Source organism: Cavia porcellus, unplaced genomic scaffold (genome assembly GCF_034190915.1).
Source record: "Cavia porcellus strain 051 isolate PalLab524CR breed Dunkin Hartley unplaced genomic scaffold, mCavPor4.1 scaffold_1, whole genome shotgun sequence".
In the NCBI taxonomy this organism is placed as follows: Eukaryota; Metazoa; Chordata; class Mammalia; order Rodentia; family Caviidae; genus Cavia; species Cavia porcellus.
Window position 1 is genome coordinate 159,787,658 of NW_026947484.1, and position 20,401 is coordinate 159,808,058.

Consider the following 20,401-nt stretch of genomic DNA (forward strand, 5'->3'; position numbering starts at 1 on the left):
TCTGCTCGGCTGGTACCTGGTGCTGGGTGGTGGAAAGGGCTTGCAGTACATGCCTGGTACCACTTCCTGAGTGTGCATGCCTGTGAATGATGGGCGTGGGGCTACACTGTCTAGATCTCCCTTTTGCCTGTTAATGGACTTCTAATGTTTAATTTTAAAAAGATTTCTCAACCTATAGAACACTTAATTTTGAATATTTGGAAAATTATCTGCCTTGGTCCTTATAAGCAGAGTTTTGCCCTTTAGGGGTGTTGTTCCAACTAAAAATTATGAAGTTTGAAAAATCAGTGTTTATGGAAACATAGCTTTTTTTTAAAAAATCTTTTTTTTTTCTGAAATAAATGGTGAGCTTTCTTGGACATTACAGACACACAGATCTTCTTTGGGGTCTTATGGATTATAGATATTTGAGTGCAAATTACTATTGAGGTTTGTATATTCTTAGAATGGTCTTGGAGACTGTTGGTAGCATAATGCATTTTTTGCAGAGAGATCCGTTTTATTTTTAGGTAGAGAATGGGTGCTTCTAAATCTGGAATCTGAAATAACCTAACTCGACAACATGGGAAGTAGAATATCTAATTATATAGTACATTGTTTACAAATACGTGCATTATTAACTCACCTTGCTAAACTCCTGCATGGTGCTTTTCTCCGGAGACTCTGGAAGCTGTGTGTGCTATTGATGCCCCCTGCTTTGTGTTACAGAATGTGCCCACTTACTCCTGGCTCACAATGCTCCGGTCAAGGTGAAAAACGCTCAGGGATGGAGTCCGCTGGCAGAAGCCATCAGCTATGGAGACAGACAGATGAGTAAGTTGCCGGCCACGGAGTGGAGCCCGTTGTCACTTGGGGTCATTCACACATTTGGAGCCTTTGCACCGTCCATAAACGGATAGGTGAACTGTGACTGAAGAATTTAAACACTGAGTGTGCACGAAAAGAATAGAATCATGTTTAAAAAGACACTGTGAATCATTCTTCTCCTTTTGCAGTATTCTACCCTGCTAATAAGAGGACTTTTTTAAGTTGACACTTGAGTGCCCTTTTTTTTTATTTTAAATTTTTTTCCCCACTCGCCCCTTGTCCTTTCTGTTTTTTGATCGATAGATTGATTTTAGTTTGTTTGAATCAGGATGTTGCTATGTAGTTCAGGCTGGCCTTGAATTCACGGCGATCCCCTTGCCTCAGCCTCTGCAGTGCTGGGGTTACAGAAGTGTGCTGTCACATGCCTGGCCAGTTTGAATTCTAAAAAATTGCTGGGCATCATGGCATGGACTTGTAATCCCAGCCTCTGGAAAGCTGAGGCAGGAGGATTCTAATTTCAAGTCCAGCCTGAACAACTTAGTCTCAATAAAAAAAAAAAAAAAAAATCAGTGTTGACCCATCTGACAGTTATCTACTCTAGTTGCTGGGTGTAGGCTTTGTTGCAAGACAGAAGTAAGACTGTCTCCAATTTGCTCTTTAAGTGTGAACTTTCAAAACACACCACACACTTTTTCACAGTACACAGTGTTCAAATATTTCACTCCTCCCTTTACGTCAAGTACATCTCAAGGTTGACAGTTTATAAAAACTGAAGTCTAGACCAATAACAATGTTGTCTTTTGGGAAAGGCCCCTTTACATAAAGTTTGAGAGCAAAAGCAGTCAGTTAAATAGAGCTTTTGTATAAGGAAGTAAGAACATAGGCAGTTTTATTAAATGTGTACCATTGAATACCCTGTAATGTTATATGGGTTTAGTCTTATTTTGATGTTGCTTTTGGGCTGTTCTGGACAGTTCTTTATGATTTAGATCTGTGGGTAAAGCATATTTTTATAGACTTCTTGAATCTTTGGGTAACTTTTAAGGGTGGAGTTGTTTTTAGGCCTAAATTATGAGATAAAATTGTGGTATTTTAAATACCAAATGAAAGAAAAGAGAGACTTCATTCATTTTCACCTGTGCTGGGGGCTGAAGCAGGGGATCTCTACTGCTGAGCTGCCGCCCCAGTCCCAGCCCCTTAGGCCCTTTTTCAGATGGTCTCATTAAGCTGCCCAGGCTAGACTTGAACCACAGTCCTCCTGTCTCAGCCTCCTGAGTAGCTAGGATTACAGATGGGCGTTGACAGTGATCGTCTTTGGACAAAGTTCAGGAGACCCTCATGAGCATAAGAAACAGTCTTAATGGAGAATTAGTTCAGGAAAGAGAGAATAATATGTAGGTCCAAAGATAGCAGGAATAAAGTGGAAACATTTGGCCTGACACTTTCTTTGGTTTTCTAACAAGTTAGTGTGGAGGGGAACCAGATGGGTTCTTAGGTTTCTAATCTGTTTACCCTGACACTTCGGTGACTGTCAAGATTCTTTGGTTCAGAATACAGGAACGTGTAAAGCGTATGTGTGTATTAAAATGTACAATCAGGGGCATTGTCTCTGCTGTTTAGGGATTTGTAATCTATTATAAAGGCTAAGAAAATTTTCATGGAAAAATCAATAACAGGATATTTAGCAGTAAGTTTCAGTGCAGAAGAGAGGCCTCCCTGGTTGAGGACTGGTGTGGAGGAGGGAGATGATTGTACTCTGGGGGCGTGGATGAGCTGCCCATTGTCAACCATTGTGTACTTACAGATCTGTAATTACTTAGTGGTTGGATTTTCATTACCTCCCATGAACAAAGCAAAATATTTAACTTGTAATTTAAAAGGTAACTAATTGAACTGGTTATGGTACATGTTTAGAGGGGTTAATATAAATGTATTTGTAATGGCATTTGTCATGTGGATAGTTTGAAATTATTTTAAATTGTATGAGATTTTTTTGGCTTTGTTTTGAGTACCAGGAATCGAACTTGGGACCTTGTGCTTGCCAGGCAAGCACTGTGCCACTGAGCTGCAATCCCCAGCACTTGTATGGTTTTAAGTCTTTGAATACGTAGTAGTGTTACATTAAAATTATACCTTTTGATAAATCAGAGATATTCTAATATAAATTACTAGTAGAAGCTATGTGTGTGAGGTTTTTATCCTTTCCATTTTTCTAAATCCATTTACTTTCAAGGATTAAAAAAAGAAAAATGAAACAAATTTCAAAACATATCAATCAGAGGCAACGATGGTGCATTGTCATCTGTATGGGGTTTTTTGTCTAACATCTAATGATTTGTTAATCTTTTAGTGCAATAGAATAATCAGTGCTCAACTGTTGGTTACAGCCTACTTAGAAGCATTTACATAAATTCATTAGATTTCAGGATCACATTGATTTTCTGCCTCTCCGTGGTTACCTGGTGAAGCTTGGAGACAGTGCTGAGGACAGGGGTAAGGGGGTGGCTGGGGCTGGAATCTGTCTGAGTTTCAGTCTCTGATGCACACAGCTCTGGTTTCCTGCAACACAGAACCTACTAACCTCACTTCTCTAGGAGCCAGGAGCTCAGGAGCTTATAGTACACTTACTTACTTACTGCGCTTTTGGGAGATCGGTCAGCCTGTGGTTTAAGTCTGACTTAAACCACAATACTGACTTCTTTTAGGGTCCTCTATATTTCTGGAAGAAGCCTTTTCCTCAGTGGTTGGGCCTGGAGCATGCCTGCATTGCTTCTTGTCTGTACCTTCAGAGCGTCACTCCTAACCCCAACCCCAACCCCAACCCTTAGCTCGCAGAGTTCATTGTTCAGCATTTGTTCCTTCCTCTCCATCTTGGTGATGAAAGCTTTGTGAGAACTCAGGCATGAGTGCGTTGTCCTCCTCCCTTTTTAAGGGCTCAAGCAGAGTGTTTGCTCAATGAATTGCAAATAAGTGAATGAAAAGCTGCAGCCAGATGTGGTGATGCACACGTGTAGCCCAGTTACTCAGGACACTGAGGCAGGAGGATCACTGGTTCAGCAGTAGCCTGGGCAGTTTAAGGAGACCCTGTCTGTCTCAAAATGAAAATTTTGTTAAAAAAAACACAGGGCTGGGGATGGTAAAATGTTCCGTGGTTCAGGCCCTGTATTGAAAAACAAATTGCCAAGAAAATTTGAGACTGTTTACTGAGTGTCAGCTTTTTTCTGAAAAGTTTTTTCAAAATGTATTTTTGCTTTTAAAGACAGGTCTTGCTATGTATTCCAATTGACTGAGTAACCTAGGCTAGTCTCAAATTTGTGGCAGTCCTCTGTCTCAGCCTCCTGGGTACTGGGAGTTCAGTTGAAAAGTTTTGTTAGGACTTCATATCAGCTCTTCTGAGTTTTTAGCATTTTATAATACTTATTTTTCCTATCAGCAGTGATGTTCATGTAGGAAATTAGTAAAGTTATAAAAAAGAAAACTTCACCCAAAGATAACCAGGGCTAGTGTCATAATTTCTTTTTCTGATCACCCTGCTTTCCGGTTTAACCTCCTAAAACATCCTGTTTTAGAAGGAAGACCAGGACCTCTAGCCTGGCTCCTGGGGTCCGGCTGTGGGTCTTGTCTCTCTGTGTCCTCTCCTCTTCTTGTTCTGTCCTCCGCTGGCCTTTCAGCGTCCTCCTCAAAGTGCTGTGCTCCCTGTGTGAGAACGGGGCTGGGGGAACTCAGTCTGCCTGGCACGGAGGGGCTGGTGAGTTTTCTGCAGTGCCCCAGTGTCTGGCGGGCACAGGGAGACAGCTCAGTGGAGGGGTGCTTCACTAGTCTTTGGCAGGGCCATTGGCTGTCCCAGTGGAGTACAGAAGGACCTCAGGAGTCAGCCAGTGTGTGAGGAAAGACTGTGCAGTGAGGGAGCCCAGGAGCGGGGAGCCAGGGGTGCTTTGGAGGGCAGTGTGTATCTCGAGGTGGCCTCCGATGAGGACATTGTCCGCTGAGGGAGAAGGCTTCAACAGTTAAAGACCCAAATGAGTTTTCAGAAAACAGTGTTTTCTAGTGAGTAAGGTGAGTTCCACTGAGAGAAGGATGGGTTAGCAAGCAAAGGAAGCTGAGGAGTGACAGAGAAGGCCGGTTTGGAACCCTGGCCTGTGACCTGAGGACTTGAGGCCCAGGCCCCTTGTGTGGCTGGATCGAGATCTCAGGACTAAGGCTCAGGACACAGGCAGCAGAGCAGTACGAGAGGCCAGTGAGTCCCTGGAGACCCGATGAGTCGCCTGTCTGTTGTCATCTGTATTAAGTGGGATTGAATAGACCGAGGCTTGGAGGAGGCAGAGGCTGACGACACACATTTAAGGAATATCGGGGCAGTGGTGCGCAGTGCAAGAGCCTGGGCCCAGATGAACTGAAAACTTGAGTGGGAGGAGGAGTTCTGTAAGAATTCCAACACCTAAATCCTGAAAGTAATTTTATACTCAGTGTCAGTCTGTACGATTCCTGCAATATAGCACAGGATATATATACTGGTGATTTTGGGTCATTGAATGTTTGTGCTTCCATAAATGAGTTCATTTAGATGGTGCTTTTGTTTTTAAAGTGAAATCTTACAGGATAGGGCATCTCTGTGTATCGTACTACATACATACTGTGTAGTGGTTCCATTGTCTAATCATGTTTGCTCATTAGCATATAATTATCTATTTACTGAATGCTTTCAGTCAGATATAATTGTAGTAATGAAATTACTACAATGTAATGAAATGTAGTGATGAAATTACATTACTCTAATGAAAAATATCTAACTTTTCCTTTTTTGGAGAGACCTTTTCTGTCAAGGAATTGAATTCTTCATATTCAACAAAAGCTTATTTCAACTTGAAGGCAGATTGAATAAATATTTATTAAGACATTTGAGCTTTTAATGGAAAAGAACTAGAAAAATCACACTACATGCGAGCAATACAGCTTTGACATTAAATTGCAGCAAGCAGGAAAGTTAAATTTGAACAACCGTGCGTCTCTGAAGGATTGTCTAGATCATTGATTCTCAGAATTCATATATTTTACAGACTAGAAAAAGTTTTGTTTGGAGACTGATGTATAGAAGCTAATTTGTTAGTTCAGCCTGGCCTTGAGCTCACTTTGTAGCCAAGGCTGGTCTCAAACACAATGATTCTCCTGCCTCAGCCTCCCAAGTACTGGGATTACTGGCATATACCACCTTTAAAGCCCAGCTTTAATTTGTTAGTTTATAAAAATTTAAATGATACTTTTTCTGTGATTGACATTTCATTTTAATAAAGATTTGAAACCAAAACCAATGGGAAGAGTAAGCCTTAATTGGAAAAAAGGTATAATTTCTGAATAACTTATTCTAGTTCCCAGTTTTTCCAAATTATTTTGTAGGCTGGGAGAAACTTGAACGGTTTGGCACTGACTGAAATGTAGATCAGTCCTTGCAAACTACCTCTCTAGGTCACAAAGCTTGTGAGTGGTGCATCTGAAAGTAGGTCCCTGTCCCGGGCTTTTGTGTCTTGGCTTCTGTTTCAGGAAATTGTCAGTAAACATTGCTCTTTGCCATTTGACTTTTAAAAATATATGGCAGTTATAGTTAGACTTGTGGCTCAAAAAAAAAGGAGATCCTATTTTCATGTTCATTTCTGGGCCTTTCCTAATTCAGCCAAAGTGCACAAAATCTGCTCGTGTGTTCACCTCCTCCTCTGCTCTCCCCTCTCCCCTTGTCCTGGTTCTCCTCACTCCTCCCCCTCCTCCTTTTATTCTCCTGCTTCTTCCGTACTGCACATGGAGCTTGAAATGTTTATGAAACTGCATACTATAACGTAGTAAAAATAGTACAAAACAAAACAAACCCCTCCTAAGCCCTCTGAAGATTTATGTACATAAAAAATATGAGGACCAGGAAGAATCCAGCATGTATGGGTGTGCACTGTGACACAGCACCCCCATGTATGTTTTTTATGTTTTTCTGGGCTTAAAGTCTTAACATTTTTCCTAGTTTTGTTAGGTGGTAGGGATTAGTCTGCTGAGTTTTGCAAGCCAAATTTAGACCTTCATTCTAGTAGATAAAATTTTTATTTACTTACAGGCACTTAGTAAGAAATTTATATTGATTGTTTCTCATAAACCTCTATTGTAGATTTTACTTTTACTTGAGAAGTGAAAAAAGAAACCAAAGTGAGGGAAATTAAGCGAATGACAGATTTACATACAGCCACTCAGTGGCAAAGCTTAAACTTCGGCAAGTGTCTGAGTCTGATTTTTACAACGGCTGAGGAGTTACTGTGGGGGTTCAGGGTCTCGGAGCTCTGCATGGTGCTGCCGGACTGAGTTTTCTCTTTCTCTGTATTGTGAGGGTGCAGACGCCAGTGGGGAAGAACAGATACCCTGAGGACCGTGGCGTGTAGTTACACACTTGGAAACGCAGTGTCCACGAGGATTGCTCATATGTACCGTCCTTGAGATTTTCCTTGACATGAGTGTAGCAACAGGGTATAGTAGCATCCCTGAGAAATCTTTAAAAAGCAGGTAAACCCTGACTCATAATTAAAAACTAGGAAAAGCTAGCGGGAATGTAAGTTGATATTGGGATAGTTCTTTTCATTATTTCCTGGGGGGGATCATACTCCTGTGTGTGTGAAAATCCTTTAAAAATGTATATACAGTATGTCCTATGTTCCCAATCTTTTTTTTTTTTTTTGTCTTTTTTGTTTTTAACGGTACCAGGGATCGAACTCACGACCACACACTTGCAAGGAAGGCGCTTATGCCGCTGAGCTAAATCCCCAGCCCCTGTTCCCAATCTTTTGTGTCTCAACTTATTTTGCTACTCGGAGACCTTCAGTAATTTAAACATTTCTCTTTGATTTTTGACTTTTTAAAATATATTGGAATTATAGCTCTGTGTCCAAATATATGTGAATGTGTGTGTATACAAGCCCAGGGGTACATGTAGTGTCTGTCTAATAAATAACAAGCCAGTGGTGTATTCTAGCACGGTAAAAGTCATTTTTAGCTAACCATTTTGTTTTAAATTTAAACTTTAGTTACAGCTCTTTTAAGGAAGCTTAAGCAGCAATCCAGGGAAAGTGTTGAAGAAAAACGACCTCGATTATTGAAAGCCCTGAAAGAGGTAGGCTATATTTCTTTGCTGATTTGGCAGGTAAAGAGTATTTTGAATATAGTGTTAAGCATTGTTTACTGACTGAGATAGCAGAGGACTGTGATTATAAAATGTAAACATGATCTTTATAGATGCAGCCATTTTCTGTGACTAGGAAGATAAAGATTTATTGCTTTTAATAAATTAGGTAAGTGCTCATCAATAAAAGTTGTGTAAATGGCAGTAATTCTCCTTGGTGTTTTCCTTTTTTGGCGGAGGGAGGCTGTATCAGGAATTGAATTCAGGGCTCTCTAACAGGTGAGGTGCTGTGTATGAAGCAGCCCTGGATCTAGATTTCTTTCTATAAGAGGCATGGTTTTTGCCCTCTTGCTGGAGTGAAAATGGGGTGTGCTGGCACTCAAGGAAGATTCTTGGTGCCTGTTATTTTCATCCTGAAAGATGAGAGCTTGAGACCTGAGGGGACCTGTCTCCCTGAGCACAGCCTGGCTTCTTAGTTAGGGGAGCTTATAGTTAGGGGTGCTTACATGTTTGGTTTTATTAAACATCTCAAGACACATGGAAAGAGGCCCCCATTTTATTTAAGTTGCCATAATATCTACTGTCAGCATTTTCGTGTTTCATTATTTGAAATAAGAAAGACTAAGTTGCTATCTTTTGAGAAGTAGAATCTTTGTTAATACAAATTTAAATGCTTTTCAAATACATTGTTACGTGTTTAACAAGTTCTTTTTAAACCTACAGGGTGCAAATTTTTTTGTAATTAATTATACTAATGTGCTGTTGTATTGTTATATTTTATTCTTTCTCTGACATAAAACATTGAAATTTATTATTATTTGCTATTCTAGCCTATATATCAGTAATAATACTATTTTTTTAAAAAGCAAAATAATAAGCAGGTATAAGATGATTTAGTAATTACTCACATTTCATTTTTAGCTAGGTGATTTTTATCTAGAACTTCACTGGGATTTTCAAAGCTGGGGTAAGTGTGTGCTGTTTTCCTTTAAATATATATTCATGCAGAGATACAAGTGCCAAAAGCTTTTATAGATACATTAGCACAACAGACTTGATCCTTCCTCTAAGCAACTTTTATCCTCAAGTTTAAGAACTATATTAAACCTTTTTAAAACATTAAAATAGGCTTAAAATTACAGTAACTTAATGTGAAGTATTTTTAGAAAAGAAGAAAATCTTGGGATTACTGAAGTGTTTAAGTGTAGTACTTGGCTCTCCAGGTGTGCAGTTTGTTTAGTGCTCTTTGGTTCTGTTTGGTCATCTTTCAGTCACCTTGCTACATACATACTTTATGACCAGTGCCTTTACATGCTGTTTGGCTGTATAGTGCTCCTGTTATTTATGAAAGATGTGAATTTTGAGCTAGATATTTCACAGTCATTTAATGATTTACTATAGCAAAGTGAGCCCCCCTCCAATGTTTAAAAATGGTATGGGAGCTTGAACCACCCCCAACCCAACCCCAGCCACTGCTTTTTTTTTTTTTTGAAACAGGGTCTCACCAGTTGCCTAGGTTGACCTCAAGCTTGCTGTCTTGCCTCAGCCTCCCAAGGAACTGAGATTACAGCTTGTGCACAAACCCCTGGCTTCTTCCCTTTGCGAAACATGAATCAGCTAGGGAGAAAGCCTGCATGTTCAAACAGGAAGTTTAATATTAGTGACCTTTATTTTAGTAACTAGACAATCAAATTTTGTTTTTGTTAAAGATTTTTTTAAAGGAGAGGGACCAGGAATTGAACTCAGGACCTGGCATTCGTCAGGTAGGCGCTTATGCCTGAGCCATGTCCCCAGCCCTTCATTAAAGATTTTTAAATCTAATCCACAAAGATTTGGATGTAGTAAACTTAAGTGCGTTTTTTAAAGCATTTGAATTGTGACACATAATACAAAGTTATTTGAATGCTCAGTGATGTCCCCCCAAGTAATCACGGAAATTAGATACTGAGAAATAACCTGAAGTAATTACATTTTACATAACTTTGGAGAGCTATAATGTATTTATATTCTATATATGTTATAATTGTGTATGTAATGTTTATAGTTCATTATGTAAATTTAACATAACAATATATTGTATTATTTTTTATATATTCATCTGTTTACAAGGGTTCTGCTTCCTATCACATAAGGAAAGCAATGGACATTTCAGTTTTATCCCTGTGGAAGGTCAATAAATATAACTTTACTTGAAATGGATCATATTGTGATATTCATTAATCCTGAATGCAGTTATAATGCTCTCAAAATGCACTTGGGTTTGAAAACTGAGCTTGAACTCATCACTTAGAAAATACAACTCAGGCAGGGTGCAGAGGCAGAACGTTCCCGTCAGATTCCTTACCGAGACTTTGCTTAACGCTACTGCTCATTTCTAATTCTTCTCCACCTTTTCATAACCTTTCAAAAGTAAATATAGGGGTTAATCTGAAACCCACTAACATGTCTTTTTATTGCTTTAAATGTCAGTAAGTTTCTACCACCCTGAGAAGAAAGTTTTGTTTCTTCTTAACTAGTATTACCTAAGTTTTCTACTAATCCTATCCTATCAAACTACTAATCCTATCCTATCCTAACAAACACTCCCCCTGCCACCTGCTGGAGCTTTTGGGTACAAGCCAAACTTCCCTCAAGTAACAAACTTACCAGCGTTTTAAAACTGGTCTTATGACTTGTGTGTATTTCTAAAGGTATGCCTACAGATTATGGTACCCTAACTAATCTTTGATTAGTTCATAGGTTAATAACAATTTTAGACTGTGTCGATTTTTTTAATAGAATACTCACTGTAAAAGTTTTAAACATTACAGAAATTGATCAGGTGTTTTAAATTTTCCATTAGTGCTTCCCAGTGGCACTGCTAAGTCTCCCGTGAATACTTGGAAATCCTTTTCAGTGCTTTGAAAGTCTGTGTGTGTCCATACATACAAATAGAGAAATCTGTATGGCTCTGGTTTCTGTGCCGGACAGGATTAGCTGCTGCCCCCCTCCCTGTATGTAGACGGTTTCCTGAGTCAGCTCACCTGTGTTTTGCTCTTGTGAACACTGCACCATGCCTATGGCATGGATGAGTAAGGGTTTCCTAGGGTGCTTCATCCTTCAATTTAGAACGTGAGCAGTTCTTTCCTCACTGCTAGAACTCTAGCTCCCCAAGCTAGTTTTGCTTCCACAGAGTTATTCATGGCCCACTTCCTCTGATAGTGTCTTCACACCTGCCTAGCTCTCGGAAGTCTTGGTGTCCTGGAGGGCACAGCAAAAACATCTGCAGTGGCTGTGTAACAAGAGTGCTGAGCACATGGATGTAAAGTAGAAGTGTTTTTCCTCATCGTAGAGATCCCAGTCCAGAGCTGGGAAGGGGTTCCGTGTAGAGTGTTTGTGTAGCATATGCAGGGCCCTGGCCTCAGTGTCTTCTACTGTGGGGACCACACAGTCCTGCTTGGTCGTCCTAAACTGCATTATCCCTTAAATAATGTTGGCTCCTCAACTGATTTGCTTCCTAATTGTCAGTGGATTATATTCTAACATCATTAATTTATCTTCTTGAACAAAACGTTATACAAATGTCTAAATAACATGCCAGTTATATGAAGAGACAGAAATAGCTGTAATCACCTCTTGAATGACTTGTGCATCTACAGTTGTTAAAAATGCATTCTAAGCATTGTTTAATGGAATTCATGACACAGCCCCCGAGGTGCTTGTCGAAAGTGTCTCTTCTCTGAGGCATAAAAATGTCAGTAGATCTGTTTCACCATTAAAGTGATTTCGGTGACTTAACATCCAAACTGGTGAATGCCGAGTTAATGCTGAGAACTAAACTCATTGGCTTCTGCTTAGCCCAGATACTTCAGGCTAAAACATCTCCAGTATCAGATAGTTTCTGGTACTGGATTTGATGATACACTTTTTACTGACTTGTGGAATTTTCTTCTTCCTGTCAAGACATACAAGGGATAAAAAAGCCATATGGGTGGTGCTACCCTGTAGTCCCAGCCGCCTAGGAAACTGAGAGAGGCGGGTTGCAAGTGTGAGCCCTTCCTGGAGGGTAGAACAGGACCCCCTCAGCAGGGGAAGGCTTGGCCTAAGCGGATGGATGAGCGCAATGCAGAGGCCCTGGCTTCAAACATCAGGACCAGCGCAAAAGAAGAAAAAGAAAAAAAAAGACAGAAATAAAGGGAAGCCAGGAATACTGGAATCAGAATAAATTCCCTTCTGGGTGGTATAAAGTTCTCTCTACTCTTTCTCATGCTTTTATTCATAGTCATACTTTAGAGAAAGTATCCTCAAAGTTAATAGCAAGTCTGGAGGCAGTTGAATTATTGGAGCCTGGATTTTTAGGTAGAGAAAATCTGTGAACTGGAATCAGAAGCTGCAGTTCCCTCGCGTCTGGCATGGCAAATCACTACTTTTCCTGAACCAGGTTCTTCCTTTTTAAGTTCTTCGTTTCCAGGTTCTTCGTTTTTAAAGCGGGGTTAGTGGTAACTGGCCCATCTTGCTGACCTCTTGATTTAGGTGAATGAGATCCTCTTTTGTTTTCTTTTGTTTTTGAAGGACACTTTTTGTGCATTTAAAGTGCTGGATAATTTATACTGTTAGGCTTGCTACTTCAGATTTAGCCTTATAGGACTGTTTATCTGGAGAGCTAGTCTTTTTTATTGCTTTATTTCATTACTCACAGAATATTCATGCTGTCTTTGGGACTCCTGTTTTGACATAGAGGGAAAACATTAGACTTTGAAACTTGTAAAGTAAGGGAGCAAGTGGTAACAAAACCAAAGCTGAAACTTAGAAGCTTCTGTTCATTTTCAGTGTAGTACATTGTGCTACTTCTGCTGTAAGTATGAGGAGATAAGATATATAGAGGTTAACTTCAGTTAATATAAAGGAGAAAGTCCTGACAGAATTAGGACAGTGTCTATTTCTGAATTCTTAGAATATGTTAAAATCTAGCAGAGTTTTTTTTTTTTTTTGCTTAGTGGTTTTCTCTTTTTTTCCCTTAATTTTTCCTCCTCAATCCCAACTTGTTTTTTGTCTGCTTTTTAATTTTCCTCCTATTCTGATTTTTGCTAAGTGGTTGATGGTACATGGTAATAATTTTTTTTTTTCTTTCTGGTTACCAGGAATCAAACCCATGACCTCACGCTTGCAGGCAGGCACTTTTACCACTGAGCTAAATCCCTGGCTCCTAAATTTTATTTTTATAGGTAATCATAACTACTTCAAGACCTGTAATCAGTTCAGTGAGCAGTTCAGTGAGCTTAGTCCTAGTATTTGTTGTCTGCTTCTAATCATCTTTGTTTTATTTTACACCAAACATTTAGGGCAGACCTAATTAATAAGCATGCAGGAAGAACTGTGATCCTTTATAGATTTCCACTATTACTGCTATGCCCAACTTTTGTTAAAAAAAGAAAAAAGTTTTATCAAATGATTTCTTATATCCATTGACATGATAATTATGTTTCTTCTGGATAATAAACTTGTTATTTTTATTCTAACAATGTTTATAAAGCTGTCTTTGATATTGCACATCATTTTGGAGTAAGTGCTCCCTTACAGTGTAAAAAAGACATTGATGTCTTGAATGTCCCTTTAATGTTAGTAATTTCCTTGAGCGTCTTTTAAAAATAGCCTTTTTCTATGAAATTTTTGTTTTTTCTAGTTTAGTGTATAAAAACACTGAATTTTATAAGATCTATATGTAATGCATCCCTTATTTATGAACATGATATGGCCTTAGTTTCAGGAGTTTTGAGCTTTGCTTTTTTGTGTGAGCGGTGGCTTACTGTAGCCTGTGGTACAGATGTGTTCATCCCTAGAAACCTGTTTGCCAGATCAGAATAGTAAATAATTTTAAAACGATCAGGACGTAACTAGTGATATGAGTATGAGTTAGAGACAGGGTTGAGAGTTCAGGTGACTGGTATAATTTTCATTTATACATTTTGAAACCAAGGTACAACATGCCCCCCGGGGCCATGTTTGCAGTCAGGCTGAGACTCTCGCTTTGGAGCTCTCTGTTACACATTCCTTTCCCAGTGTTCTTCCAGATTATATTTACAGGCTCAGGTTGGCCCTGTGTCTCTGTTTACCCACTGAGCAGAGTTTGGTTACCTTACAGGATCGTTTCTTCATCTGAATGTCACAGGCTGTGGCATTATGTTGACTCTGCAATTCTTGTATGTGGGAAACTAAGGATGGAGTCAGTTATACAGAAATTACAGCTAAGTAGGAGACACTTAAGGTTGCACAAAATTGCTTTGTATGTTATGTTTATTTTTAAGTGGAAAAATATTATCTTAAGGAAAGGATTTTAATTTGGTAAATTAGTGAAATGTTTTATATTGCTTTTAATTTAAACGCTTATAAATACCTCAAAATTTAGGTAGTTTTTTTTTTTTTTTTTAATACAGTGCCTTTACTTTCCCGAATTCTGCCTTCTGATGCATGTAAAATATACAAACAAGGTATCAATATCAGGTAAAGTGATTTAATGATTTTTTTTTTTTTCTGAGTAAAGTTGAGATTCAGAGGGGATTTTTCTTTTGTAACCACAGTTTTTTATGTGTTTAATGACTTTAGTGCTGTGGTGTATTCAGATATATTACTCATAAGATATGTAACAGATGAATCAAAGGCATAGTAAGATCCTGACTAAAACAGATACGGTTTTATTCACCTATAGACTGTACAGTAGGCAGAGTGGAGGCTGTGATGTGACAGAAGATTTCACATGGTCACTTTTGATCCGAGATTTATTAGGGACAGAAGGACATGTTGAGAGAGACCCAGTCCTTGCCTTTTTCTCCGTCTCATCCTTACTTTTCCCTTCCCTGTTTCCCCATCCATGTGCCCATCTGTTCAGCCATCTGTTGGCTTGTGAAGACTCTCAGGCTGATTTAATTTTCTCTTTCTCTCTTCCTTTTATAATGATATTTGGATCTGAGTTTTCTCATTTCATAATTTTGTTTTGTCATTTTTATCTTTAGCCTGATAACATGGCGTGTTTGCACGTTATTTATGTGTAAACCATGTACTTCTGGTGTGACAGCCCTCCCGGTGTGCTGGCACGTCCACTTCCGGTGTAACAGGCCCGGTGTGCCGCCAGGTGCACTTCCGGTGTGACAGGCCTCTTGGCATGCCGGCACGTCCACTTCCCGTGGACCTGGCGTGCTGGCGCTGGCGCTGGCGCTGGCGCGTACCTTGATGGTAGGCACGCATGTGCCGCCAGTCCCAGGGCCTCTGGGGCTAAGCGCTGTTTGTGCCCTGGGGCGCCCCCATCTGGTGGTATAAGAAGCCTTGCGCAAGCAGAAGCACTTCAGGGCACTGGGAAGCCTTTTCTTTCATTTTGGTTTTTTCCTTCCACAGAAGGGAGAGGGCTCCTGGGACTGTCTCTGAGGCCAGCCGCCAGATTAGACCTGCCAGGCTGGGGCTCCCCAGGGCGGGGTGGCCCCGAGAGCACCCTGCACAGGCAGGGACCCGCAGTGAGGAAAGGAGGACAGCGGGCAGCAGGGCCACACTTTCCGTAGGTGAAGTGGTTGCTCAGGCTTAGGAGGAAGTAAGGCCCCATACCTCCAGATCAACTGCAAGGCACCTCTGAGTCAGGGCCGCGCTCTCCTGAGAGTCCCTGCCGGGTGGCCCGTGTGCTCCTCGGGGCTCACGGATTGACAGACTTGACTCTCCTTTTCCGCCCTTCCTGCGGAAGTCACTGTCATTGCGTGGCTGCACGCAATGGAAATGGTTGGAAGTCAGGGTACAGTCAGGGAGACATTTTAACCCTGAGGATTTTTTTCCTTACTGGGTTAATGAAGCAAAACATGTTTGAAATATGTTTTAAACAAAATATTCTAAATTTAGCTTTTATATATAAAGTTAAATTTGAAATGCAGTGTTAGCGTCTTAGTGAGTTTTGCAGACCCAGAGTGTAAGCATTCCCAAAGTGTGATCAGAACCGCGACTGCCAGCTTCTCACCCCATGTTCTTTCCCAGGCTCAACACGACGCTCATCGACTTCACCGACATGAAGTGCCAACGCGGGGACCTGAGCTTCATTTTCAATGGGGACGCAGCCCCCTCGGAATCCTTTGTAGTATTAGACAACGAGCAGAAGGTCTATCAGCGGATACACCACGAGGTGAGCCCGGTCTCTCTGGCAGGGTCAGGAAAGCGTGCGTTCAGCCAGGCTGCTGCAGAGCTGCTTTAAAAGTGCCAGGTGCAGCTGAGATGGATTCTTTGCAGAGTTTTCCGGTGCCTGCGGCCTATAAGGCTGCTGTCTTCTCTGTCTCCTTCCTGTGGGCGCTTCGCTGACCCTTCGGCTACCATTTCTTCATCTGTCCCTTTCTTTCTCGCCGTGCAGCAGCATCTAGTTTCTGTCATATCGCATCTTCCATTGTTGCCATTGGAAAGCTGTCACATTCGTCCTGTGTTCCCGTTCCCTGCTGTAACACAGAGGAAGCTTTTCTAGTATCTGTGTGTCATTGTAGCCCCATAGGTGATTTTTAATTTAAAAAAAATTTTTTTTGCCACTGCTGTTTTTATTTTGTCTTTGGTTTTCATCAGTTCCTTTCCACATGGTGAGCTTTTTTGTTTTTGTTTTTGAGCTTCATTTCTCTGTGCATGGTGTTTGGGCTTTAGGACCTAGAATGCCTGCTTTGCATGTCACACCCAGGCCACCTTCTCGTGCCATTCCCCCGCACCCATTACTTGCCTTATGCTTTGGTAAACAGGACACTGCAGGGCTTTTCAGTGTGTGTGAACAGCGTTCTCTGTACACGGCTTAGCCCTTCTGGGGTGCTGGGTTTTTTTCACTTGGATTCTCTAGTAGCAAACACAGCAGTTGGGCGATGGTCGGGAGACTCGCCCTGAAAAGGCAGTGGTGTTTGGCTGTCTCTGGGGGCCGTCTGGCCTGTTCCAACTGCCCCATTCTTTTAGAATCACTAGAATTACAGTCACCACAGGCAGTGTGTAGTAGACCTCTGTGGCTGCGTTCCCGTGCAGGTCTGTCCGGAAAGATGGATCTGGCCTTTCAGGTGCAGTGTGCCAGCCCTATTCTAGACTTTCTGATGCCCACTGGGTACTTTGACTTCTTGAGTGTTAAATGACAATACGATGGCCAAAGTGAGTTGGAGCAGTCACAGTGAACGCAAAGTCAGGTAAGGCTGGGAGCACATTAGCTGAGTTACAGAAGTGATCACCAGAGGAGTGGTAAGCAGGGCAGTGTGTGTGTGCACGCGTGTACTGTCAGAGACGCAGGACAGCTCGTTTCGAGCAGTAATTCTTAGGGCAAAAAATGCTGTAAGCATTCACATTCCCATGTTCTACAGCCTGATGATCAGATCAGTCAGTAGCAGAACTGAAGTAGTTTTGATAAAACTGCATCTGTACTAACTTGGACAGACCACTGCTTACACAGCCAGTAGTGTGAGACAGAGTGATCCAGACGATAAAGAGTCTATGGGAAGTCTCGCAGAGACTGCGTGTGGGTCTTGCGGCACTGCATGCAGGAGGCTTGGAAATCACAGGGTTTTGTACCTGAGGGTTCAGGACACTGTCACAGGTCCTGAGGGAGGACTGTGCTTGGTGTTTGTCCTCATAGGTGGCCACCAGGTGCGCAGTGTTATGAGCAGCAGGTGCTCCACGTACAGTGGCAGGAGATGGCTTTTGATTCCAGAATTGTGCTCTAAGTGTTTATTTGAAAATTATGTTTTAAACTAATGTGTGTGTCTTCATAGACAATGGTGTATGTTTAGTTTCAGGTTAATATATAAAATTCTAGTTGGCTTATATACAGACACACATACACACACACACACACACTTTTTTTTTTTAAGAGGAAGGAAGTTTAAACTAAAGTTAGAAGGAAGATAGCAGAGGACTGAACAGGGGTTGAGGCTGGCCCATAGGGCTGAGGATTAATGTGTATTCTTTTCAACCTGTTCCAGCCAAAGGTGTGCTTTTTGTTTTTTGTTGTTTAAATATTGTGTTCCAGGTGGTCTATGTTACCCAGGAGTGCATCTCCACGCTGCCTGTAAGGGCAGAGGAAATGATGGGCCCGAGCCCTTGCTCCTGGTTTCTGTGAACTCCTGGGTTGAGGGAGGGATCACATCTCCATGAAGGTTAGGTGGTGCAGAATGGAAATGGGCCTCTTCCAACCTGGGACACGGTATAAGGATGTGTGGAGATCAGCGCTTCCGGCCACCGTCATACTGTGTCTACCTAGTATCAGGTCTCCCTGCCTGCCGTGCAGTAGAGCCTCCCCTTACGCGTGCTCACTTCCTCTTCCTCATCGCCGTCTGTGTGCTGTGGCAACCATAAACTTTCCTTTTCTCTCACCTAACCAGTAATTATTGCTTGGTCATTTTGTACCATCATGAGGACATCCGTAGAGGATAAAACCCAAAACAAGGCTGCTTTATGATTGGAAATCATGGGCTGATACTCATGGGTTTCTTTCCTTCTATTAGAGACATATAAAGGACCCCCCCACCCAGCTCTGCCCTCCTTCCCATTAGACCTCACTGAGAAAGAAAGGCTCAGATGACAGTGATGGCTTTTTGACTTAAAAACCTGGAGTCAAAGCATCTGTATTTAAAGGAAGCAAAACTTTCTTAGGCATTTTGTGGCAGGTCTGTCAATGCCCTTCTTAATCGCTGAAGAGTGCCCTACAGACTACATAATTGTGTAGTAGGTAGCACTCATGCTGTGACACATCACATCTGTAACGGTGTAAGGATAGTGTTATCCACATGTTCACTTTTACAGATTCATAATTAGTCGTAATTTTGACCTACTAGAGTACTAGAAGCCGACAGTACATAAACTTTAAGCATTTGTTTTTGAATAAGTAGCACTTCACATTATTAAGAAACTACCCTTTTTGTCTTTTGAAATCTGTAATATTGTAGTCATTGCTATTTTCATAGGTAGCACAGTATAATAACTTTGGAAGAATCCAGATTCTTATATTTAACTTTTTCCTTCACCCTAGGAATCAGAGATGGAAACGGAAGAAGAGGTTGACATTTTAATGAGCAGCGATATTTACTCTGCAACTTTATCAACCAAATCAATTTCTTTCACACGTGCCCAAACCGGATGGCTTTTTCGGGAAGATAAAACAGTATGTGCAAATCTAGACTTTTTACAGTTTAAAATTCGGTCTGTGTGTCATCCAGATGATGTATGTGACAGAGTGTCAGAGAATGTAGATGACTGAATTTTCTTCAAGTAGTTTGTCCTCTCCCCTGAATCCAGAGAAGTAATAGTAATGTTTGGTTGCAGAGTTGGAATATACCCTTGGAAAAGCCCAGAGAGAAAGTTTACCACGCTACAATTTGGTAGTAGTAGGAAGCCTCACTACTCTTTTTCAAGGCAAAGTATTTTTATTTGGTTTCATCTGCTCCAAAAGCAGACCACAAAGAGGGCTATGCTTGATTTCTCTGGATTTTGTTTTTCCTTCTGACTTTCAGACTTCTAATCTTTTACTTATTCAGTATCTGTTTCTCATATTCCTGATAAGCTCAGATTAAATAAATTTGTATTTCTAGCACACCACTGTAAAATTTCATTGGAGTATCTACATTAGTGAATTGTGAATTTTTCCCCTAATTTCCATTGCATCTGTCAACGAGAGGTTATGAAAGTCTGTAAGAAATATATTCAAAAAATTCTGAATGACATGTGTAAGAAATATTTTTGTAAATTTTGAAATTTAGGTGTAAGAATTATCAGATGAGAGCCAAGATTTACTTTTTTTATAGAAATGATATTTTTATTACACGTAGGAGAAATGAATATATTTGCAAGGGAGAGAAGCAACCAACCAAGCCATATTGGATGCTCGGAAAATTCAAAGGAGTAGAGAGAGAGGAGGGTCCGGAGAGGGTCAGCTGGGTTACTGAAGGAGCTGGCCAGCTCGAGATCCTGCAGGGGTCCAGCAGGCTGGGAGTTGAGAGGAGGCTGATGTAGAAACCTGCGGGCTGGAAGCTCCAGCAGGAGTTCTGTGTTGCAGTTTTGAGACAGAAGTGCTTTTTTTTTAGAAATCTGTTGCTGCCCCAAGGCCTTCACAGCAGCCTCCTTTGTTTTTACTGCTTTTTATTAATCCATGTTTGCAGCATGTAATCGTGCTCACCGTATGGAGCTGGTACATGGACGTAACGGACCTCCTGCTTGCTCCCTGCCTCCGTCCCCTCCATCTCTCCATCCCCTTCCCGTCTGTGTCCCTCCTCCTGTGATCCACAATTTTGCTGTTCAGTTATATTTTGGGTTTCTCATATGTGATTCCACATCCTGGCTACACCCAGGCACCCGAACCTCGCCCACCACATTAATGTACCATGTAGTTAACTGTCATGAGCATCACGAAATACAAGGCTGCAAAGTCTCCCCCCCAGCCATCCCTGTGGTCCCACAACCCTTTGCTGAAGGTTGACTGTTCATAGCTTTTGG

General features: G+C 41.1%; 1 protein-coding gene across 2 annotated transcripts in view; it reads left to right on the plus strand.

Moving 5' to 3' along the window:
- The window catches only part of Ankrd13c (ankyrin repeat domain 13C), a 73,699-nt gene that overhangs the window by 33,476 nt on the left and 19,822 nt on the right, over positions 1 to 20,401 (plus strand). For both annotated transcript variants that reach the window (XM_063258352.1, XM_003478819.5), the window contains 6 exons: positions 709 to 813; positions 7,860 to 7,945; positions 8,876 to 8,921; positions 14,368 to 14,434; positions 15,944 to 16,088; positions 18,942 to 19,073. In XM_063258352.1, the coding sequence (XP_063114422.1) occupies positions 709 to 813; positions 7,860 to 7,945; positions 8,876 to 8,921; positions 14,368 to 14,434; positions 15,944 to 16,088; positions 18,942 to 19,073 (581 nt within the window). The remainder of the gene's footprint in view (positions 1 to 708; positions 814 to 7,859; positions 7,946 to 8,875; positions 8,922 to 14,367; positions 14,435 to 15,943; positions 16,089 to 18,941; positions 19,074 to 20,401) is intronic.